The sequence below is a fragment of the Asterias amurensis genome, chromosome 16 (genome assembly GCF_032118995.1).
Source record: "Asterias amurensis chromosome 16, ASM3211899v1".
NCBI lineage: Eukaryota > Metazoa > Echinodermata > Asteroidea > Forcipulatida > Asteriidae > Asterias > Asterias amurensis.
In genome coordinates, this window is record NC_092663.1 from 9,442,413 (window position 1) to 9,463,828 (window position 21,416).

General features: G+C 39.5%; 2 protein-coding genes across 3 annotated transcripts; one reads left to right on the plus strand and one right to left on the minus strand.

The window, feature by feature from the left end:
• Positions 1 to 56: 56 nt before the first annotated feature.
• LOC139948658 (uncharacterized) lies at positions 57 to 17,266 on the minus strand. Its single transcript, XM_071946878.1, has 5 exons — positions 17,156 to 17,266; positions 14,484 to 14,674; positions 11,591 to 11,751; positions 8,660 to 9,624; positions 57 to 3,538 (listed from the first exon to the last, which is right to left on the minus strand). Exons 1-5 carry the CDS (start codon positions 17,243 to 17,245, stop codon positions 3,371 to 3,373), a joined length of 1,575 nt encoding a protein of 524 aa, XP_071802979.1. The 5' UTR covers positions 17,246 to 17,266; the 3' UTR covers positions 57 to 3,370.
• Positions 17,267 to 17,349: 83 nt separating this feature from the next.
• Positions 17,350 to 21,396, plus strand: LOC139948662 (dephospho-CoA kinase domain-containing protein-like). 2 transcript variants are annotated; one of them, XM_071946884.1, is made up of 5 exons: positions 17,350 to 17,428; positions 18,474 to 18,591; positions 19,398 to 19,601; positions 20,431 to 20,518; positions 21,108 to 21,396. In XM_071946884.1, exons 2-5 carry the CDS (start codon positions 18,480 to 18,482, stop codon positions 21,394 to 21,396), a joined length of 693 nt encoding a protein of 230 aa, XP_071802985.1. In that variant the 5' UTR covers positions 17,350 to 17,428; positions 18,474 to 18,479. The 2 variants fall into 2 exon arrangements, with proteins under 2 accessions (XP_071802985.1, XP_071802986.1); XM_071946885.1 differs by having other exon boundaries at positions 17,367 to 17,428; positions 18,471 to 18,591.
• Positions 21,397 to 21,416: the final 20 nt, after the last annotated feature.

Consider the following 21,416-nt stretch of genomic DNA (forward strand, 5'->3'; position numbering starts at 1 on the left):
AGCCTACTGCATCATTTTAGAGCAAAAAAAAAATCTTCAAAATTGGCAAAAATTTGATCAAAATGCTGGACTTGCCCCTTGTCGTTTTTTTTCTTCATTTTTTTGGCCTATTTTTCCAGTATCAATATTTCCCTAAATATAGCTTGAATCATAGCTCAAGTTATATAAAAATGCATCAGATAAAAATGCTGCACTTAACCCTTGTAATTTTTTTCCTCATTTTTTGGCCTATTTTTCCAGTATCAATATTTTCCTAAATATAGCTTGAATCATAGCTCAAGTTTTAAAAAAAGGCATCAGTAGAGTGTACTGCATCATTTTAGTGCAGAAAAACACAACTTCAAAATTGGCCCAAATTTGATAAAAATGATTTTGTTTCCTTTTTTTGCCTATTTTTAAGTGTCAATATCGTACTGCATCATAGTGCAGAAAAACACAGCTTCAAAATTGGCCCAAATTTGATAAAAATGTTTTTGTTTCCTTTTTTGGCCTATTTTCAAGTGTCAATATTTTCCCCAAAATGACGCATCCCAGGTTTTTGTGATGATGAAATTGTCAGTGAGGTGGGTCAATACCTTCTTCTACCACACACAGAGCACCATCCAGTTACTATAGGTCTGGTAACCATCTCAAAACACTGCCTACAAACACAGTAAATAAATACATGTATTCAAATTAGACGTAAATACCTCCTTTAAAGTTATAATCCCCGTTCATGTAAAACCCAACCACATACCATCAAGGTAGAACTCACAGAACCCAACACACCACAGCTAACCCCAAAACCCCCTTAACAAACATAGTTCCAACTACACAAAACACCACAACGAGCAGTCTACAACGCCCCCAATTTACCCCATAACCTACATTTCTCCCCACACTCCCATAATCCCCTTCCCTCCACAACACGAAACCAGACGTCAGTGGTTCAGTTCCCAGAAGAATAATTACAACTAGCATGCCATAAATACTTCCATCCCTTGCCAAATAAAGACACCTATCACTATCCCTTCCTGTTACAATCAATCTTTGAGTCACGCCGAAACCTTGGGTGCCTCCATGTTTTTTTCTTTTCTTCTCCCACTCTCGTTCTTCTTGGACCCATTAATTGTAAACAATTAAGGGGACGTCAGGTTTGTCTGCCAGGGTGTCTGAGCCGGATGGGAAACTGTGAACAGGGTCACACGCCTGTGACCTGGATTAGGGCAACAAACCCACATGGCAGTGTTTCTCTGCTCCCTTTAATTTCCTGCGCTTTTACAACAAAACTAGGTCGTTAGCCACCAAAATCCTTTCAGGATGTGGGTTTTCAAAAATGTATCCCTTTCATGGAGAAGATACGAAAGTGGTTTATTTGCGTATTAGGTTGGGTTATTTTTAAGCTTTCATGAAAAAGCATCATGTAGTCACGGTGAAGGAATCAACACTGTGCTATCCTGCATGCTCACAAACAGACGGGCGTGGACCGAGTTATATCAACACTTATATAGTTTTTGAAACAAAGGTCAGAGGATGTTTACAATTTTAAGAACAAATCAGCTAAATAAAACCCAACATCCACTTATCTTTTCACAATTACTTGATTCTTCAAAGTGAGAAGAATTACGGTTGTAGCTCAAGTGTACATGTCCAACTAAAAACCACCCAGTTCTGCGCCCAATTTCATAGAGCTGCTAAGCACACAAATTTGCTTAGCATAAATTTCTTCCTTGATAAAAACAGGTTTACCAACCACATTTCCATTTGTTGCATACTGTTTGTTACTGGTATTCAACTGTTGTTTGCTCATCCTGAAAATCATGTGGAAATTTGGGTGGTAATCCTGTTTTTATCGAGGTAGAAATTCCATGCTAAGCAAATTTTGTTGGGTCTGTCAGAAAAAAGGCAACCAAAGCTAAGACCAAGGCCTATTTTTATTGAGCTGCTTGCTTATAACAGTAAGCAGATTTTCAAGCCAACTATAGCAGAAAAATTTGCTTAAGCATAAGCGTATTTCACAGGCTAGCAAAAAAGTTAGGTGGCCATGTTGTGCATTTCCCATGGATTGTGTTGTTAAATCATTCGTTTTCACACAGTAAGCATGAAAGGTTAGCATGCCTTTTCATCTGCTTACTGTTAGTAGCGCTATGAAATGGAACATCGCAGTAAGTAAGCACAAAAAAGGTTGTTAGGCAATGCTATGACATTATTACAAACTGTGGCCATCTGTTTTTGTTTTGCATAGAGCTTTCTACAGTTTCGGGCTTTGACGTTGCAATAGACCTTTATTTAGGTGTGACCATCTTGATTTTACTCTATTCAAACTAATTGTAACCAAACGATTAACAAAATAATAGTCTGGTGCCGTGTTTGCACAATGAATGTTGGCATTCATTACTGTTATGGAAACAGGGAACATGACCAAGATGGTGACAGTATGATAAAGGTCTATATATGTAGAAAGGCCTACAGGTGCAATACCCTAAGATGCCTAAAATTCTCCCATGTCTGCTCGGCACGTCATGGTGAACTAACCCATGCCATACTTTCTTATCAGTGTATAAGTACTCTCCCTGACAGACCTACACTGTACAGACCCCTGAATATGATCAAACCTAACCACGTTGATTAAAGACAGTGGACACTATTGGCAATTGTCAAAGACAAAATAACTAACCTGTGAAAATTTGAGCTCAATCGGTCATCAAAGTTGCGAGATAATAATGAAAGAAAAAAACACCCTTGTCACACAAAGTTGTGTGCGTTTAGATGGTTGATTTCGAGACCTCAAGTTCTAAACTTGAGGTCTCGAAATCAAATTCGTTCTAAATCTGAGGTCTCGAAATCAAATTCGTGGAAAATTACTTCTTTCTCGAAAACTATGGCACTTCAGAGGGAGCCGTTTCTCACAATGTTTTATACTATCAGTCTCTCCCCATTACTCGCCACCAAGTAAGGTTTATGCTAATAATTATTTTGAGTAATTACCAATAGTGTCCACTGCCTTTAACACATTTGAAAATCTCCCTGATTAAAGAAACCTTATGCCTGTGATATTTCTTCACCGAACTCAGGAAAGTACCGAGTATACAGTGCTAACACACATCGGTGTATGTGGGTAAACCCCAAATGAATATGTTGAATGTAGTTCTAAATATCGCCCTGAATGTTGCCCAAAATCTCCAGCTCTGCACTATTGCAGCATAGTGAGGTATGGGTTCAAAGCTTTCTTGGGAAACACTCTTATAGTAGGAGGGTTAAGAAATGCAAACTTTTGTCACAAAAAAGCGGTTTACATAAAAACCTCTATGATATTTATGGATTGAAACTACACTATCTGACAAATCCTTCAACATGCTAATAATCTCACTTGACTGTCGCTGTCCGATGTTTAGATCCTCCGACGCTTGGAGTCGGGTTCCCCGTCTGCTGCTGCAGCAATGGCGGCTGCTGCGGCTACTGCTGCTGCTGCTGCTGCTACTGCTGCAGGTCGAGGCGTTCTCATGGGCGCTGTGTATTCCCCGTTATTGAATGCATTTATACCAGGCCCTTGAGTTGGCTGTAGAAATACAAAACAAGTTTTGTAACAAGTATGTAACAAATAATACTTCACAATTTCATGAAACATAAATATTTCCCAATATTATACTGTTAGTTTATCTAAATACTTTCCCCCTTAAAATTCCAATATTTGAAAATGTAAAGAGAAAATCAAGGATAACATGATATGAAAAAGCAATAGCTGTGGCTCTTCCGTGCACAATAAAAAACCTCAATTCTTAGTCAAAATTTGATAAAAGTGCAAGGTTTACCCCTTATGATTTTTACATTTTTTGCCAAGATTTTCAGGTTCAAATTTATGCAACAAAATGAAGCACTAGGCACTCTTGATTTCATTTCTAAACATAACCTTGACTAAAAAAAAGATGACATTTGTCAATTTTTTCGTTTTAAATATTCACAACAAAGGGTCATTGATTGACAACAAACAGTCCGGATAGAGAGAAATGGAGAATTGGTGAAGAGGCTCTCCTCCAGCAGTAGAGCGAAATGTAGGCTAGAAATAAAGAAAAGTGGACATTGGACAGGCAGTCCAGTGGATATTCCAACCCCTGACTGCCCCTTTAAGCGACATACACTCTTGGCTCCTTGCCTTACTCAATTACACCACATGGCGACCAACTGGCCATGTGCCTGGCAGATAAAACATCCGCGCCATCATGTGAATGCTGTAGCCCCTTTAAAGCCTCATGAGTGATACATTGTCACTCTAATGGAGCCAATAATCATGTAGCCAGGATAACTCCAGCATAAAGTGGCTTATGACAAATGCCAAGTTCTTAGAGTTACATGTAAGCATGGACAGATGGGGGGGAAAGTCAATCGAGACGTAATTGGGTCGGCAACATAACCTTAAAGGAGAAGTAGGATATCTGAGAAAAGAAGCAAGACAGTGGAATGATAACAAACTCAAAGGAGGCCTGATGCTGCATTGAGGCAACAGAGGCAACCGATTCTATGCCCCTGATCATTGCCTTAGGGACACTGAATTGACTTTGTGCCACTGGAGTTTTTCGTAAGAAATACAAATTTCCCTATTTGGGTGTGCTTTGACCCTAACCAACACTAACCCTTCAAAATCCAACTGCATTTTTTGCTTGATTCTATTAAATTAGTAAACTGACCATACTTAAAGGAACACGTTGCCTTGAATTGGTCGAGTTGGTCTATAAAAAGCATTTGTAACCGTTTTTTATAAATTGCATATGGTTGGAAAGATGTTTGAAAAGTAGAATACAATGATCCACACAAGTTTGCCTCGAAATTGCGAGGTTTTCCTTTTACTGTGCGAACTTACACGGTCGGCCATTTATGGGAGTCCACGAGGTAAAAGGAAAACCGTGCAATTTTGAGGCATGTTTGTGTGGATCATTGTATTCTACTTTTAAAACATCTTTCTACCCATATGCATTTTATAAAAAAAACGGTTACAAACGCATTTCAAAGACCAACTCGACCGATTCAAGGCAACGTGTTCCAACATTGGGTCAGGCATACCATACCACCATAATCAGAGTCCAACAGTTTGGGTGTTGAGTTTCCATATTGAGTTGCACTGACGACTGCACTAGTAAATTAATCATGCTCGACATGGAATCACGCATACCCTCATTGTCAGAGTCCAACAATAGACCGATCCAGTAGGCTCCGCCCACGACGCACGTGTGAGCAAGAACATGTGAGCCTCTCCAATGCTTTTCTGCACAACTCTGTCGCACGCGCCAAGCATACGCGCACGCTTGTCGGACCTTAGTGTCGGACCTTCGTTGCATTGTGATTGGTCAATACGCAATGGGGCGGAGCTTAATGGATCGGTCTATTTGGGTTTTTAGTTAATACTGTATGGTCTTGGATAGTCTTGGTCCCAAGACGCTCTAGTTGTGTAGTAACAACATTTATAATCGCTATAAACCGCTACCACCCCAAGGACCACTCGCCACAGACCACTCGCCACAAGAGGGCGCTATCATTCCAGTAACTGCTATCACACCACGAACGGCTACCACAAGAGCTCATGTGATATCAAATCTTATCTGAATTAATCAATTTTTAACTATTCTCTGTTATCTTCATTAATCAATTTGCTACTATTCTCTATACAAAAATATATCAAGAAAACATTACAACTAGAATGTCAGCCAGACATTTTCTCTTTAAAAGTAAACATAAGTAATGTTATGACTCATTTCCTCAGAGTAGGCCCCGCATTAAAATTGTTGTCTAAATGCTTAAAAATGAATTTGAGGACTGTGGGAACCACATATAGACATGTATCTCCTTGTGCGACAAAACGTTCATCTTCAAAAAACACTTTGGCTAAACGTTTAGCTATGAGATTTTAATAGCAGTCCTCAAAATGACTCGCATCACCAACAGTAATTGATATGGTGCTCTTCGGACCTTAGTGTCGGACCTTCGTTGCATTGTGATTGGTCAATACGCAATGGGGCGGAGCTTAATGGATCGGTCTATTTGGGTTTTTAGTTAATACTGTATGGTCTTGGATAGTCTTGGTCCCAAGACGCTCTAGTTGTGTAGTAACAACATTTATAATCGCTATAAACCGCTACCACCCCAAGGACCACTCGCCACAGACCACTCGCCACAAGAGGGCGCTATCATTCCAGTAACTGCTATCACACCACGAACGGCTACCACAAGAGCTCATGTGATATCAAATCTTATCTGAATTAATCAATTTTTAACTATTCTCTGTTATCTTCATTAATCAATTTGCTACTATTCTCTATACAAAAATATATCAAGAAAACATTACAACTAGAATGTCAGCCAGACATTTTCTCTTTAAAAGTAAACATAAGTAATGTTATGACTCATTTCCTCAGAGTAGGCCCCGCATTAAAATTGTTGTCTAAATGCTTAAAAATGAATTTGAGGACTGTGGGAACCACATATAGACATGTATCTCCTTGTGCGACAAAACGTTCATCTTCAAAAAACACTTTGGCTAAACGTTTAGCTATGAGATTTTAATAGCAGTCCTCAAAATGACTCGCATCACCAACAGTAATTGATATGGTGCTCTTCGCTTTTGCTGTGGTGCCCTTTGCAAGGTTTCAATACAAATTTTACTAATACTGGTGCCCCATACAAGAACGAAATTGCTGTGCCCTTTTCATGAGCAAAGTTCAAGGCAGGGTATGTACAATCTACACGTAGGCATAAACTTGTTTGTACAGAAAAGGTGATCTTGTTTCTTTCCAGGGCATTTCCTGTCAGGCATGATTAAGCTTGGGCGATATCGATTTATTTTATTCATGATATATCGCCGACAATATATCGCGATATTCGATATAATCGCGATTAATTAAATTTGACATCATCAGTCTTCAAACTCCAAGTGAAAGTTGTAGAAGAGACAGTCATGGCATAAGAGAGGTGTTCTAATGACCTATTCTTTTGGTTTTACTCCTCCAAACCTATGGGGTGCAAGATGTCTCAGCTAGCAAATACATCACGATATTTAATCGATATCACGATATATCGCGATTATCACGATATATTGCGATATATCGCGATATATCGATATTTTGATTTAAACCAAATCCATCCGATATCGAAATCGTTTCCAAATTAATATCGCGATATTCGATAATATCGTGATATCGCCCAAGCTTAGGCATGATGTTACATCAGTCATTTGGGAATTTTAACATTAAGTATCATAATTTCCAAATCAATTCAAGAGTTACACAAATAACACCTGAAGTTTTCACATGCCCCTTTCTTCATATCAAAGGTTGATCAAAAATAAACAGAGCATCATCACAAAATGTAAGCTGATTAGAGCAGACTGATCGAGACGTTGAGTTAACAGCCACCAGTTCTTCTCAGAACAACCACTCAGTGTTGTTGACTCGAGTCGGTGACTTGGACTCGATTTTGTTGACTTGCGACTTGACTTGGACAAAGATGACTTGCGACTTGACTTGACTAGATGAAAAATGACTTGCTTACAACACTGCCACCACTTAATAAATTAATTTTCTAAAGAAACACAGCCAAATACTCACGTAATTTTGTTTACGTTTCGACTAGTATCACTAGTCATCCTCAGAACGAGGCACCACCAGTCGGTTGGTGGCGCTGTTGCCTGCTTCGGCCACTGGATGGTGGTTTGGCTGAAGCAGGCAACAGCGCCACCAACCTCGTTCTGAGGATGACTAGTGAAGCTAGTCGAACCGTAAACAAAATTATGTGAGTATTTGGCTGTGTTTCTTAGAAAATTCATTTACTAAGTTGATATTTTACCAGCCTGATACTGCCAGTCATGATACTGCCACCACTGCACTGCAAACCTCACCCGAATGTACTTCCGCCATGCCAAGTTTCAAATTGTACTTAAAGTCACCTGGAAGTGGTATTTTTTCAAAATAAAGCTTTTGTCACTAATATATGTGTTTTGATGAGTGGAATGTGAATAAACAGTTAACTAAGGTTTTAAAAAATCAGTTCTTATGTTATTTACAAATTTAAGAGTAGACCCCGACCCGAGAGGGCGCTGTTTGTGACGTCAATCGAGGCAGACTTTGCCTGTAATGCGTAGAGTAAACACAATTGCAAAGTACATGTACGGACCAAGTCGTGAGTTTGTACGTTTCAAAAAAAAAATTCTTGTTTTTTTCCGGCAATGCCGACCAGGTGTATTGCTGCTGAATGCAGAAAAACACTTTTTGAAATGTACCAACTTACGACTTGGACGTACATGTACTTTGCACGTGTGTTTACTATACGCATTGCAGGCAAAGTCTGCCTCGATTGACGTCACAAAAGGGGTAGGCGGAGTCAGCCCCCCACAAAGAACTTTATATATTTTTTAAACATATAAATCGTGACAATTACTAAAAAAATTGTTTTATTGTTCGTAAGCATATACTCTTATGTTTGAAAGAAAAAAAAATCTATTTCCAGGTGACTTTAAAATACCTCTTTCATTGAGCTGTGTATAAAATGCGTAGAATGTGGCTGTATAAAATGTGGCTGCATGAAGTAATTTGGATTATTAAATTACTTCAATTTTAACAAAATATTGTTAACAAGATTTGTAATCCTGAATGCATTTACTGCGCTTATGAAGACAAAATTTGAGAATACTTACATTTCTTTGTTGTTGTGGAAAATTGTGCACCATCCTATCAAACGAGGATTCGCTCATGGTTGGCATGGTTGGGGGCAAATCCATTCTTGGTAACACCCCAAACCCTCCCTCCTTCCACTGCTCAGACTGAGGCATTTGCAGTTCACCCTGGAACCGTGTCTCTGCTACGAGAAAGGGCTGTGGACAATCCGCAGGGTGTTTACGCTTGACCAGCGGGTGTCGTATAAGTGAGGAGGTCAATTCCGCATTTGGTGGGACCTGATCAGATGTACTCGGTATGGGAAATTGATTCTGATAGGGTCTCTTGAGGTGAGCTAGCTGAGCTCTTCGATCATCTGACACGTCCGGTCGCGTCCCTGCTTCCGGTTCGCTTACGGCGCCCTCGCGCCATGCAACACGCTCAAGAAATGTCGGCTGGTTCGGCCTTGCTTCTCCCACTCGTCGCCTGTCCTGTTTGAGTTTGAACTTGGGCCTCGCTCCCGTTTTCAGGAAGTTCAACCCACTTGTGTCCGCCGTTGAATCTTTCAATATGTTTGACCTTAACGGTGGATTTATTTCAGATGTAGCATTTCGATGACTGGCGCCCTCTTGTGACGCCTCAACATCATGTGGCTTGTAGTCGTCAGGGTATGGATTGTAATTGAGGGGTAATGTTGCATGCGCCGTTGGTAACCGGGGAAACTGGTCATGTGATGTTAATGGTTTCTCCCATTCCCAAGCGGGGAGGACTTTGGGAGGGGCTGGCAGATGCAGTGGTACTTCTTGTTTAACGGCAGCACTAGAGTCTGTGGATGTATTCGGTGGTTTGGCGATGGTAGAGTCTGGTTTCCTTGGGCCAATGTGTTGGCTTTTGCTTGAGTCCAGATATGTGGGAGCTGGGGTGTCTGACTTTGATGCTATAGGTGCATTGTCTTGTGTTGATGAAGATGAAGAATGATCTTGCCCAACAGTATGTGGTACGTCCGCTAAAAACAACAGCAACAATAAATACAATGTAAACAAGGATGGGAGTCATTTCTAACAAACAAGTCTGAAACTACAATCTAAATTTAAGTAGGTATATTGGTGTTTCTGATCAGCAGAGTGTGGGTTCGAATCCCCAGCCGTGACACCTGTGTCCTTAAGCAAGACACTTAACCATTGCTTCGTCGTTTGGATGGGACGTAAAGCCGTTGGTCCCATGTGTTGTGTAACGCATGTAAAAGAACCCAGTGCACTTTTCGAAAAGAGAAGGGGTTCGCCCTGGTGTTCCTGGCTGTGGCTGTTGTATGCGCCGCAGCACCTTGTAAACCCGTAGAAGGTGCTAAATAATTGGGTCTCAAAATTCATCAATGCAATTACCTATCTTTCTGAAAGTTTGTATATACTCAGCGCCTTGAGTACCCTGTTTGGTAGATACGTGCGCTATATAAGACTTCGATATTATTATTATTATTAATGAAGGCATTTCCACCTGGTTTGGTAACCCCTGGAGTTCTAGATTCCAAGGAGCTTCTTGGAACAGTATCCTCAGTGCTAAAGAAGTAAATCAAACAGCAGCATTTATTTTTAAAGACAGTGGACACTATTGGTAACTGTCAAAGACAAGTCTTCTCACTTAGTGCATGTCAACGGATGCACAAAATAACAAACCTGTGATAATTTGAGCTAAATTGGTCGTCGAAGTTGCGAGATAACTATAGAAGAAAAAACACCCTTGTCACACAAAGTTGTGTGCTTTCAGATGCCTGATTTTGAGACCTCAAAATCTAAATCTGAGGTCTCGAAAACTTTCTTGAAAACTACGTTACTCCAGAGGAAGCCGTTTCTCACGTAGTTTAACACTATCAACCTTTCCCCATTACTTGTTTACCTAGTAAGGTTTTATGCAAATAATTATTTTGAGTAGTTACCAATAGTGTCCACTGCCATTAACAAAGCAGATACAAACAAATCTGAATTCAGTTAAAAGTCTGAAATTTCTCATCCCTGTGAATTAGAATAATATGTTCACCAACAACACCGATGTACTTAGTACTTTCCCGAAGCTCTGTGAAAAACCTCACAGGTGTATTACTCGGGTGGGATTCAAACCCGCGACCTTTGCAATTCTAGAGCAGTGTCTTTCCAACTTAACTAGAATAATATGCCTGGGATTTTGTTTTCACATAGCTCGAGAAAGTACTGAGTATACAGTGCTAACACACAGGGGTGTAGGCCCATATGGGTAAAACCCAAATTAACATGTTTTAACCACGATGCAAGTTTACATCTGCTAAAGCACATTCTCTCATTTTGGAGTTGCTTAGGCATTGTTATTTTTTTATAGTATTACCTTATTAAAACAAAATTAATATTCTAAGTGATTGATGCAAATGTCCAATTGCTAGCTTAACCCTCCCACTGTCCGACCATTCAATATCATCATCCACTGTGGTTTTGATCAATAGATACACTAGGCCAGTCTGCAAAACTTTTTCAGTTGGTATTCAATTCAATTCAATTCACTTTATTTCCATATCCAAACAAATAAACAAAACGATTAGCAGTGAATAAAGAACTATGTTTTATCAAGTTTTATCAAGTGTATCGGGCATCTACACAGTACATAGTCAACCCTCCTACTGTTCGACCGTTCAATATTATCCACTTCATGGCTTGCTGCTCATGGATGTCATCTTGTACCGAATGACCACTATACTGATCAAAACTCATGGATCCCGCTGTGTTCGTTGATCGCTATACATTTTTTTCAGCACGAGTAATGAGTGTTGGGTTCAGCAGAGTGTGGATTCGAGAGTTGTGACACTTGTGTCCTTCAGCAAGACACTTGACCATTGTTGCTGCGTCCTTTGGATGGGACGGATATGCGCGCTGTTTAAGAAGCCACTATTATTAATAATATTGGCCACCTCATCATACATCCAGTGTGAGACAAAAAACAATTCTTACCGTTGCCTCCCGGCTGGAGTTTTCTCAGCCGCCGTGCGACGTCTTTACGTCTCTCCTGGAGCTTGAGTCTCGTGTCTTCAACGGATTCATACTCAGGAGCGTAGCATAAGTGGAGAGTTCCTCCATAAAACGGTTGGTCGTCAAGCTTCCTCTTGCACATTCTAGTACGACAAATTACAACAATATTAGCGCCCATTTTCATAGAAGTGCTTAAAGTACAAAAAGTAGCAATAAAAAACAATTTTGGCATGTCGTGGCCATGTGGTGTAGGTGAATTCGGGTCATCTCGTACCCAATCAACTCGTACCCAGGTCAACTCATACCCAGGTCAACTTGTACCCACGTCAACTCGTACCCAATTTTTTTTATTTCTAAGTTGTTTGGTTTCTCTGTCGGCAAAAATTGATTACCACAACTCAACTCGTACTAATAAACATATTTATATTGATAATATTATTTATAATCATACATTTACATTGGTTTGTTGGAATAAGTTGTAGTTTTGTTTCCCTGAATAATATAATAAGAACTTACCAAATTTGTTTTTTTATTGGGTTGAAAATTCATGAACCAATTCATATAGTTTATTGGTTTGTTTAAATTAGTTTATGTTTTGTTTCTATTGGATTTGTACATTGTACATTTTTAGGCCTATGTCTATAGCTATGTCTTAAAAAAAGAAGAGATGAACATCAAACATGCCTAGTTTGCTTTAAAAAGTGTATCTGAATGATTTTAAGCAGAAACGAGAGGAACATCTAACATCAATAAAAATAAAATTATGTTATGAAGCAAGTAGAACATCGTTTCCTTTAGTTGCGATAATGTAACCCTCCTCCCGACGGCCGCCAGTAGGAGGGTTACGTTATCGCAACTACGTTTCCTATCGCTTATAAATTCACGCCGCACGGGAATTCTCCATTTCGGCATACAATGTACGTTATACGGTACGAGTTCACTCGGATACGAGTTGACTTGGGTACGAGTTGACTTGGGTACGAGTTGACTTGGGTACAAAATTTTTGGGTACGAGTTGACTTGGGTACGAGTTGACTTGGGTATGAGTTTACCTGTTTCGGTGTAGGTCACTGAACCCAAGCTCTGGTGTTGTCGGCAGCAGAGCCCTTGTGCCCTTGATCAAAGCACTTAAATCCATAATTGCTTTCTAAAATGTTGGGACAGTAGTGCATTCTGCCCTACCAGCCAGGCTTTTAGTGGATACCCATGCCTACATCCTTACAGACTGTGAAGAGGGTCACCCTGTTTCAGCCCCAGGAGTAGGTGGCTCCTAGTGGATGATACCCATGCCTACATCCTTACATACTGTGAAGGGGGTCACCCTGTTTCAGCCCCAGGAGTAGGTGGCTCCTAGTGGATGATACCCATGCCTATATCCTTACAGACTGTGAAGGGGGTCACCCTGTTTCAGCCCCAGGAGTAGGTGGCTCCTAGTGGATGATACCCATGCCTATATCCTTACAGACTGTGAAGGGGGTCACCCTGTTTCAGCCCCAGGAGTAGGTGGCTCCTAGTGGATGATACCCATGCCTATATCCTTACAGACTGTGAAGGGGGTAACCCTGTTTCAGCCCCAGGAGTAGGTGGCTCCTAGTGGACGATACCCATGCCTATATCCTTACAGACTGTGAAGGGGGTCACCTTGTTTCAGCCCCAGGAGTAGGTGGCTCCTAGTGGATGATACCCTTGCCTACATCCTTACAGACTGTGAAGGGGGTCACCCTGTTTCAGCCCCAGGAGTAGGTGGCTCCTAGTGGATGATACCCATGCCTATATCCTTACAGACTGTGAAGGGGGTAACCCTGTTTCAGCCCCAGGAGTAGGTAAGTGGCAGCGTGCCCCTGGTGACAATTGATTTGGGTCGATAGCCCAAATCAATTAAGTGTAGCCCTCACCTTGAAGTAGCCATCCATGGCATTGTGATGTTAGGCAATCTCTCATAAAAAAAAAATTAAATACAAGAAGGTTACCACCCAAATACCACTCCACTTGAACCATCTGTGACTGGTTTAAATGAAAAGCAATTCTTATTTGGGCCTTCAGTGCCTTTCTGAAGTCAGAGAAAACTTTCTGAATATGATTTTGGAGAAATTGTGGGGGTAAGATTTGTATTAATAATTATTCATACAAATCTGGCATGTCGAAGCTCAGCGATTTAGTCGATGGACTCAAGTTTTGGTGGCCCAGTCATCAGGGTGACACGTGTGTCCTTGAGCAAGACAGTTAACTTTAGTTGCTCCTCTTCACTCATGGATAAATGAGGGCAGAGATGGTTTTCAAGATTGATTTATGTTGGTGTTCTACCATGCCTGCACAGGCTGTATACTCCCCAGGGAGCTGAGATGGTAAAAATATTGGAGCAATACTTCTTTTTCGAAAACTACGACACTTCAGAGGGAGCTATTTCTCACAATGTTTTATACTATCAACCTTTCCCCATTACTTGTTACCAAGTAAGCTTTTATGCTAATAATTATTTTGAAAAATTACCAATAGTGTCCACTGCCTTTAACACAAGACTGCAAGCCCGATGCCAGTGATTTTACCACCTGATTGTATACATGTAATATCTTTGTACACATAAACAAAAACGAAATAGGACTTCTCTGAGTGCTTGTTCAGCTCGACTTGATTATAGTCTTGTAAAATAAATTCTGGACAAATACAAACATTTGATCAACAAGCCCTGCAGTCTTGTGGATTTTTCCCCCACATTCGGGCTCTGTATTTTATCAAATTTGGTTAAATTACCCTTATGTAAGCACAGTACACTGTTCACTGGTTTTTTTTTTTCACTGTTCTGTGAAAAAAATCACAGGCAAATTACTCAGGTGGGACTCGAACCCACAACCTTTGCAATCCTGTTCTATTATACCTTGCTGCTTGTATGTTTGCATATTTGACCCAATACACCTTGGTGAAGGCCTCAGCTGGATACTCCTCTAGTATCTTGTACTCTTCTATAGTGCCATACAGTGACATACGTTTCAACAGCTCATCGGTGACGTTGATGGCAGGCACTCCCTGGACCAGCAAGTAGCGAGACTCCTGATTGATCGTATACACCTAGAACGGGATGAAAGTAAAAGTTTTAGCCAGGATTTGGTAAAAAAAGGGTGTCCAAATTTGCTGGAAATTGTGGGTGTCCAAATTGTTCACTTTAAAGACAGTGGACACTATTGGTAATTGTCAAAGACTAGTCTTCACAGTTGGTGTATCTCAACATATGCATAAAATAACAAACCTGTACAAATTTGAGCTCAATCGGTCGTCGGAGTTGCGAGATAACAATGAAAGAAAAAACACCATTGTCATACAAAGTTGTGCGATTTCAGATGCTTGATTCGAGACCTCAAATTCTAAACTTAAGGTCTCGAAATAAAATTCGTGGAAAATTACTTCTTTCTCGAAATCTACGTCACTTTAGAGGGAGCTGTTTCTCACAATGTTAAATACTATCAACCCCTCCCCATTACTCGTAATCAAGAAAGGTTTTATGATGATAATTATGTTGAGTAATTACCAATAGTGTCCACTGCCTTTAATACAACATACATGTTTAACAGGGTGTTCAAATTAAAAACAGGGTTTCAAAATAACACCCAGACACTATGATGAAAATCACAGGGCAGTAAAGCGCAACATGTAGGCCTATTAATATCTTGCAAAAGGACCTAAACATTGCATTCAAATAACAAACTTTCTTAACTTAAAATTGTAACTCAAAGTCCACCAAACACACAACCAGAATTCAAAACAGGGATGAAGTACAATGTAGAACAACTGTAACAGTCCTTGATAACTTTTTATTGGTTTTAGGGAAAAGGATTTCTTTGAGACGTTTTAACCAGTCGTGATTGATTCATTACACATTGGATATACGTATGTAACCTTGATGTGTGCTTGTTTTGGGGAAGTGGTAAAAATAAGGAAAAACTTGTCACAACAGAAATGTCTGAACTTTAAAAACTAAGGGAAAAAATACAGCCTACTATGTCCAAACTTGAAAAAACCTGGGGATGTGAGAGCACCCTGTAAAGTATTTGTTGTGCATTTTTAATGTTTCCCATCATGTAATTTTAACCATTTGAACACAATTTTCTGTATTTTTTAAGGGGGACACAATACAAAATTATGTAAAATAACCAATTAGGCCTACAACAGGAAAGGATCGATGATAAGGAAATATTAATTGTATTTTGTATAGGGGCCTAATGAAAAATTAATAAAATAAACATTTGTTTTAAATTTAACTAATAGAAACATGCAAACATCTTTGTGAACCTCTAATCTACAATCAAGCATTCATATGTCAAGCCTAGTTCGTGATAACATAACCCTCCTACCGTCGGGAGGAGGGTTACCTTTGCAACTAGCATGAGTCGGTGAGCGCCAAGGTTCTAAGACTCGTTAATGAGTTTTTACATAATGCAGATATTGAGGAACATTAGTCAATACCATTGGCACGTGAAGTGTGATTAGATTGAGATTTAAGGGACTGAAAAACAGTGGAAAGACTTAGTTTTTAATTTAGTCTCTGTCCGCTTATTTAATATTAAAAGCCGTGCGTGGACACTATTGGCAATTACTCAAAATAATTATCAGCATAAAACCTCACTTGGTAACAAGTAATGATGAGAGGTTGATACTCCTTTTTTTACTAGTATAAAATATTGTGAGAAACGGCTCCCTCTGAAGTGACTTTGTTTTCGAGAAAGAAGTTATTTTCCACAAATTGATTTTGAGACCTCAAGTTTAGAACTTGAGGTCTCGAAATAAAGCATCTAAAAGCACACAACTTCGTGTGACAAGGTTTTTTTTATTTCATTCATATCTCGATCGCAACTTCGACGACCAATCGAGCTCAAATTTTCACAGGTTTGTTGTTTTATGCACATGTTGAGATACAGTAAGTGAGAAGACTGGTCTTTGACAATTGCCAATAGTGTCCACTGTCTTTAAGTAACAGTTGAATATACAGAAATTTTTCCAGTCGTAGTAAGTATCAATGAAGGAAAGAAATGGTCTAGGGTTCCTCGTCTAGTTCTACCAAAGCAATTAACATAATTGAGTTTTTTTTATTTTTCCCTTTTTTATTCGCGCATACAAATGTGTAAGGAGCATAGTTGGGTAATGGCACACAATTACTTGCATTGTGCATGAGCCTGGGGGAAACATTTCCGTATGGCACCACCACTTTTTCATTCGATATGAAATAATTTAGTATCTAATTTACCTCAATGAGATATCCCTTTTTGTAAAAATGAGTGAAAAGGTGGTGGCGCCATACGGAAAGTTATCCAGCCTGGGTACTAAATTGATTCAACAATCTAGTAATTCATGTATTAAACAGAACTAGACAGCTTTAATTGGTTTAGGCATTGAGGCTCCTTTGTTTGAGCGAGTCAGTTGCGCGTGTCCGGAAACTGGGCAAAGTCTGTACAGGAGACCCTCCGTACAGACTTTCAATTTCTATTTTTCCCTTCGCTTGGCATTTAAATAACACAAAAACACAAAGTAATCATATATCTAAATATTTTAACAAACCTTCACAGCTCTTTCTCGTCTACCTTCCCTGTAAGCTGGCCTTACATCACAAGATTTTTGTCGACGATGATGGTCCATGGGCGCCGCCATCTTACCTGAACCTTAGACAAGCCACTTAAGTACAATGATTTTGATTGGTGGCCTCTTTCCTTCTTGACCAATCGTGTGAGGTCTCATATCAATCTTTAGGTATGGCTCACGTGAACGGAATGGGGAATACAGTCACCTGACAGCAGTACCAGTCAGCTGGGCGTCGAAGACCTGTAAACACAGGTAAACGCTAATTTATGATATTGATTGGAAGCGAATGTACTGTTTGTGAACAGTGACTTTAGTCCTTGATTTTTAACTTGATGTTGAACTTCATGTTATTTATAGCTCATGTGATGTTGGCTTCACTCTATGTCCCTGCCCTTCCCCCTTGCAGGCCTTTCTTTGCAAGATCTTTCAAAAATGACAGCAACACTCACACCTTAAAGATGCTATGTCAGATTTTTGGTCCCAAACATTAAAAAATAGAATTTTTCGAGTGAATGGTATTTCAAAGAGTATCACCCGCTCTAACGGAAAAAAATTAACTTTTACTTTTAATGGTTAGGAACCATGACAAAATTTAAAACATTTCTTTTAAAACACATAAGAATTGGTCACATGATATAATTGTCGGGGTCCAGACACAAACTAATTTTGAGCACTTTATTTCACTGCTACTAATAAATGGCGGACTTTTTCGCGCAATGGCTCAAATGAAAGCTTGTAACTTTCTCGACCCCCATCAAAATACCTATTGAATTTGAAATCAAAACTTTTGGGTCAAATTGGCCAAAAATCTGACATAGCATCTTTAACTAAATCTTGAAATTTAATTTTTAAGGTGTTGCTGTCATTTTTGAAAGGTCTTGCAAAAGAAAGGCAATGGAAGGGGGAAGGGCAGGGACATAGTGAAGCCAACATCACGTGAGCTATAAATAACTCACTCATCATTGAGACTTTCACTTTGCTTTGGTTTGTTGTTTGTTTAATTATTTGAATGATTAATTTAAAGCTTACTTCCTTATTTTAAAGATGTAAGTGAAGGGACTTTAGGTATGAAAATATAACAAAACTAAAACACTTTGGTAATGACCCCAGAAGGAAATATTTGTACATCAGGCCTTAAAATATTTCTTCTTGTTTTAAAATTATATTTGGAGATATTGCGCTATCATAACCCTCCATCCTCCTGACAAGTGACAGACGAGAAGAATGTCGGTTATATCGTAACTATTTTCAGATATATTTTGTGAAATTCTAAGGCAGATTCTTCTGTTCTCAGCAGGTCATCATGTATCTAGTTGGATTGACGGGTGGAATTGCATCCGGCAAGAGCACTGTATCAAGCTTCTTTAAGGAGCTCGGATGTCCAGTCATTGATGCTGACTTAATCGCTAGAGAAGGTGCGAGAAAATCAAACTTTTGAAGGATCAAATAACTAAGAGAGGTTTGCGGACAACACTCTTTTTAAGTTCAGAAAAGAACCAGTGGTTTCACTACTACTCATAAAGAGATAGTCACATGGTGTGACCACAAACCCCTCTCACTCTTAGTTATACTTCCACCAAGTTTCAAATCTCCTTATTAGGATAAAATAAGTTTGCCTCCGATATTGATCGTTTGGAAATGGGCCCAATTTCATGGCCGTGCTTTCCTAGTTGCGATAACGTAACCCTCCTGCCGACGGCGAACCCTCCTGCCAACGGCGTAGCTCCGCCGTCGGCAGGAGGGTTACGTTATCGCAACTAGTGCTTTCCATGAAATTCTGCGATTACGGTGCCCTGTAATTTGTAAAGCACACAAATCTGTGGGCAGTAAGCGCAAAATTCTGCAAAGAGCAGAGCTATTAAAGGGGGTCCTGATGATCCCCTTCAAAATGAGTTTCTTAAAAAAGTAACTGATGACTAATTATTATGCCACTCTTGGAAATGGCATTAAGTTTGGATGGCCCGATTTTTGCGGAAATAATTTTTTTAAGCATTTCTCTGGAACGAATTAAAACAGATGTTTCAAAATGAAAAACAAACATTAATAATAAATAAAATTAACAACTTTTTTTTTCAGGCAGCTTCTACGTGAAATAAGTTTTTAAAAAAAATTAAGAGATGAACTCTTAATTTTACTGAATGAAATTACTTGGTGTGATCTCTTTAGTTTATAATGGTGTAAAAAATTATTAAGCAGAACTTTAATCTCCCTATTTCCACAGTGGTTGAGCCCAACAAACCGTCCTGGAAACAGATTGTAAAGCACTTTGGCAATGACATTCTTCAAGAGGACGGTACAATTGACCGGGCTAAATTAGGGGGAATCATCTTCAGTAATGATGAGAAGAGACGGTTACTAAACTCCTGCACGCATCCTTACATACAGAGAGAAATGATGTGGCGGGTTTGCAAATGTTTGCTCCAAGGTTCGTAAAAATGTAAGGACATAATTTCATGGCACTGGTTTTACCTGAATCATCCGTTATGGGAAGTAGGTCCATGATCTGTTTCCCCTAATTGACCCCCAGTGGCATCTCTTTTGGGGACCAGGGGGAGGAAGGGGCCAAGATGAACAGGCAGTGAAACGGGTCCAGCACCCCAGGTACTGTGTTTGCGGTGGTACAAATTTACCAAGGCTTGTATGGGTGGGTGTGGGTCATTTGTGTTTGAGCATGTCTACCTAACTGAGGACTTGTATAACAAGGATCTGGGTGTTTTTGACAGAGCAAGGAAATTGTCACTTTGCTTTCATGTACAAAACTAATTTGGACATCACTGAAAAACTAATAGAAGAATATAAATCTTTGAATTATGGGGTCGACAAATATGTTTGGGTGTGCGCTATTGAAGGGACACCATCCTCCAAAGCTGCCTGCCTTGGGTGCCATGAACCCTAGCTAATGCTGCCCAAGGTGGGTCCAACCTAAAGATTAGTATAGTCAAGGCTTGGGAGCACTGAATGTTCGTTGGCCTTCTATCCATCTTCATTTCTATTTTCATAAAAAACCTCTTTCTTTGTTCTTATTTGTTTTCAATCATGTTTTTGCAACACATTGTACACCCAAAAAGGAAGTTTATTCAAAATGCAAGCTTGAACAAACTGATCTATCGCTAAAATCATTATGGATGTCACACACAATATGTCGCTTAGATGAAAGTTTTTGAACGGGACTCCTTCTCAAGATACAATGTAAACTTGAAGTATGAAGAAGAAAAAAAATCACTGACGCAACGATTTCATTGTGTCGTTTACAGGTTATCCATATGTTATAATGGATATTCCACTCTTGCTTGAAGGCAGTGCTTTACGAAGATTCCTGCGGAAAGTTATTGTGGTCTACTGGTAGGTTTATATTCCATTTCTTCCGTCATGGTTTCTCCTAATTATGTCAATGTTACCATTTTTGATCAGAGTGAGACTAGGACGGAATTTATGGCCCTCGATAAAGAAGTGCGTTTTGGCGACTCCAACTAGAAACATATCATTGGAAAGCATTTGAAGAGTGTAAAAACTACGCAAAATATCAATGAAATTCTTTTAAAAATTAAATTGAAGCCAAACAATTAAATAATGATGATACTAAGTTCCATTACTTGAAATTAAAATGAAGGTTTTTTTGTTTTAAGAACATACATCTTTTAGAGATGTACCTGTAGCATGAATTGTTTCTGCAGAAACATTTTTCCAGAATTTTTTTTCCAGTCATTGTCGCCAAAACACTTGGAAGGAAATCACTATTCATAATGGTGTACAAGTATTTCACACCAAGATCTTGGTTCAATTTCTCACTGTCAGAGTAACAAGTTCGTGCAGATGAGGTCTGATCTTCACAACTGCAACTAATGATTTACTGCATGCTGTCAAGGTTTTTGTTTGACAAAATATAAACAACCAGATGTATAACATTATTCTTTGATATTCTTCCCTTCAGCAATGAGGAGACTCAACTGACAAGACTGATGTCTCGTAACAACCTCTGCCAAGAGGACGCCCTCGCGAGAATAAACGCGCAAATGCCTCTCGCGGAGAAACGCAAACACGCCGACTATGTCATCGACAATTCCACCACTATCGCCGACACCAGATTGGCAGTGGAATACCTTCACAGACAGTTCAGTAACTCTTACGCCCATTGGAAGATGAGGTTTATACTCGTTCTTGGGTGTCTAGGGTTCGGAGTTGCAGTGTACGGCATCATGAAAATGGTTTCAAGATTATGATAATTTTCCCTTACCGGAAA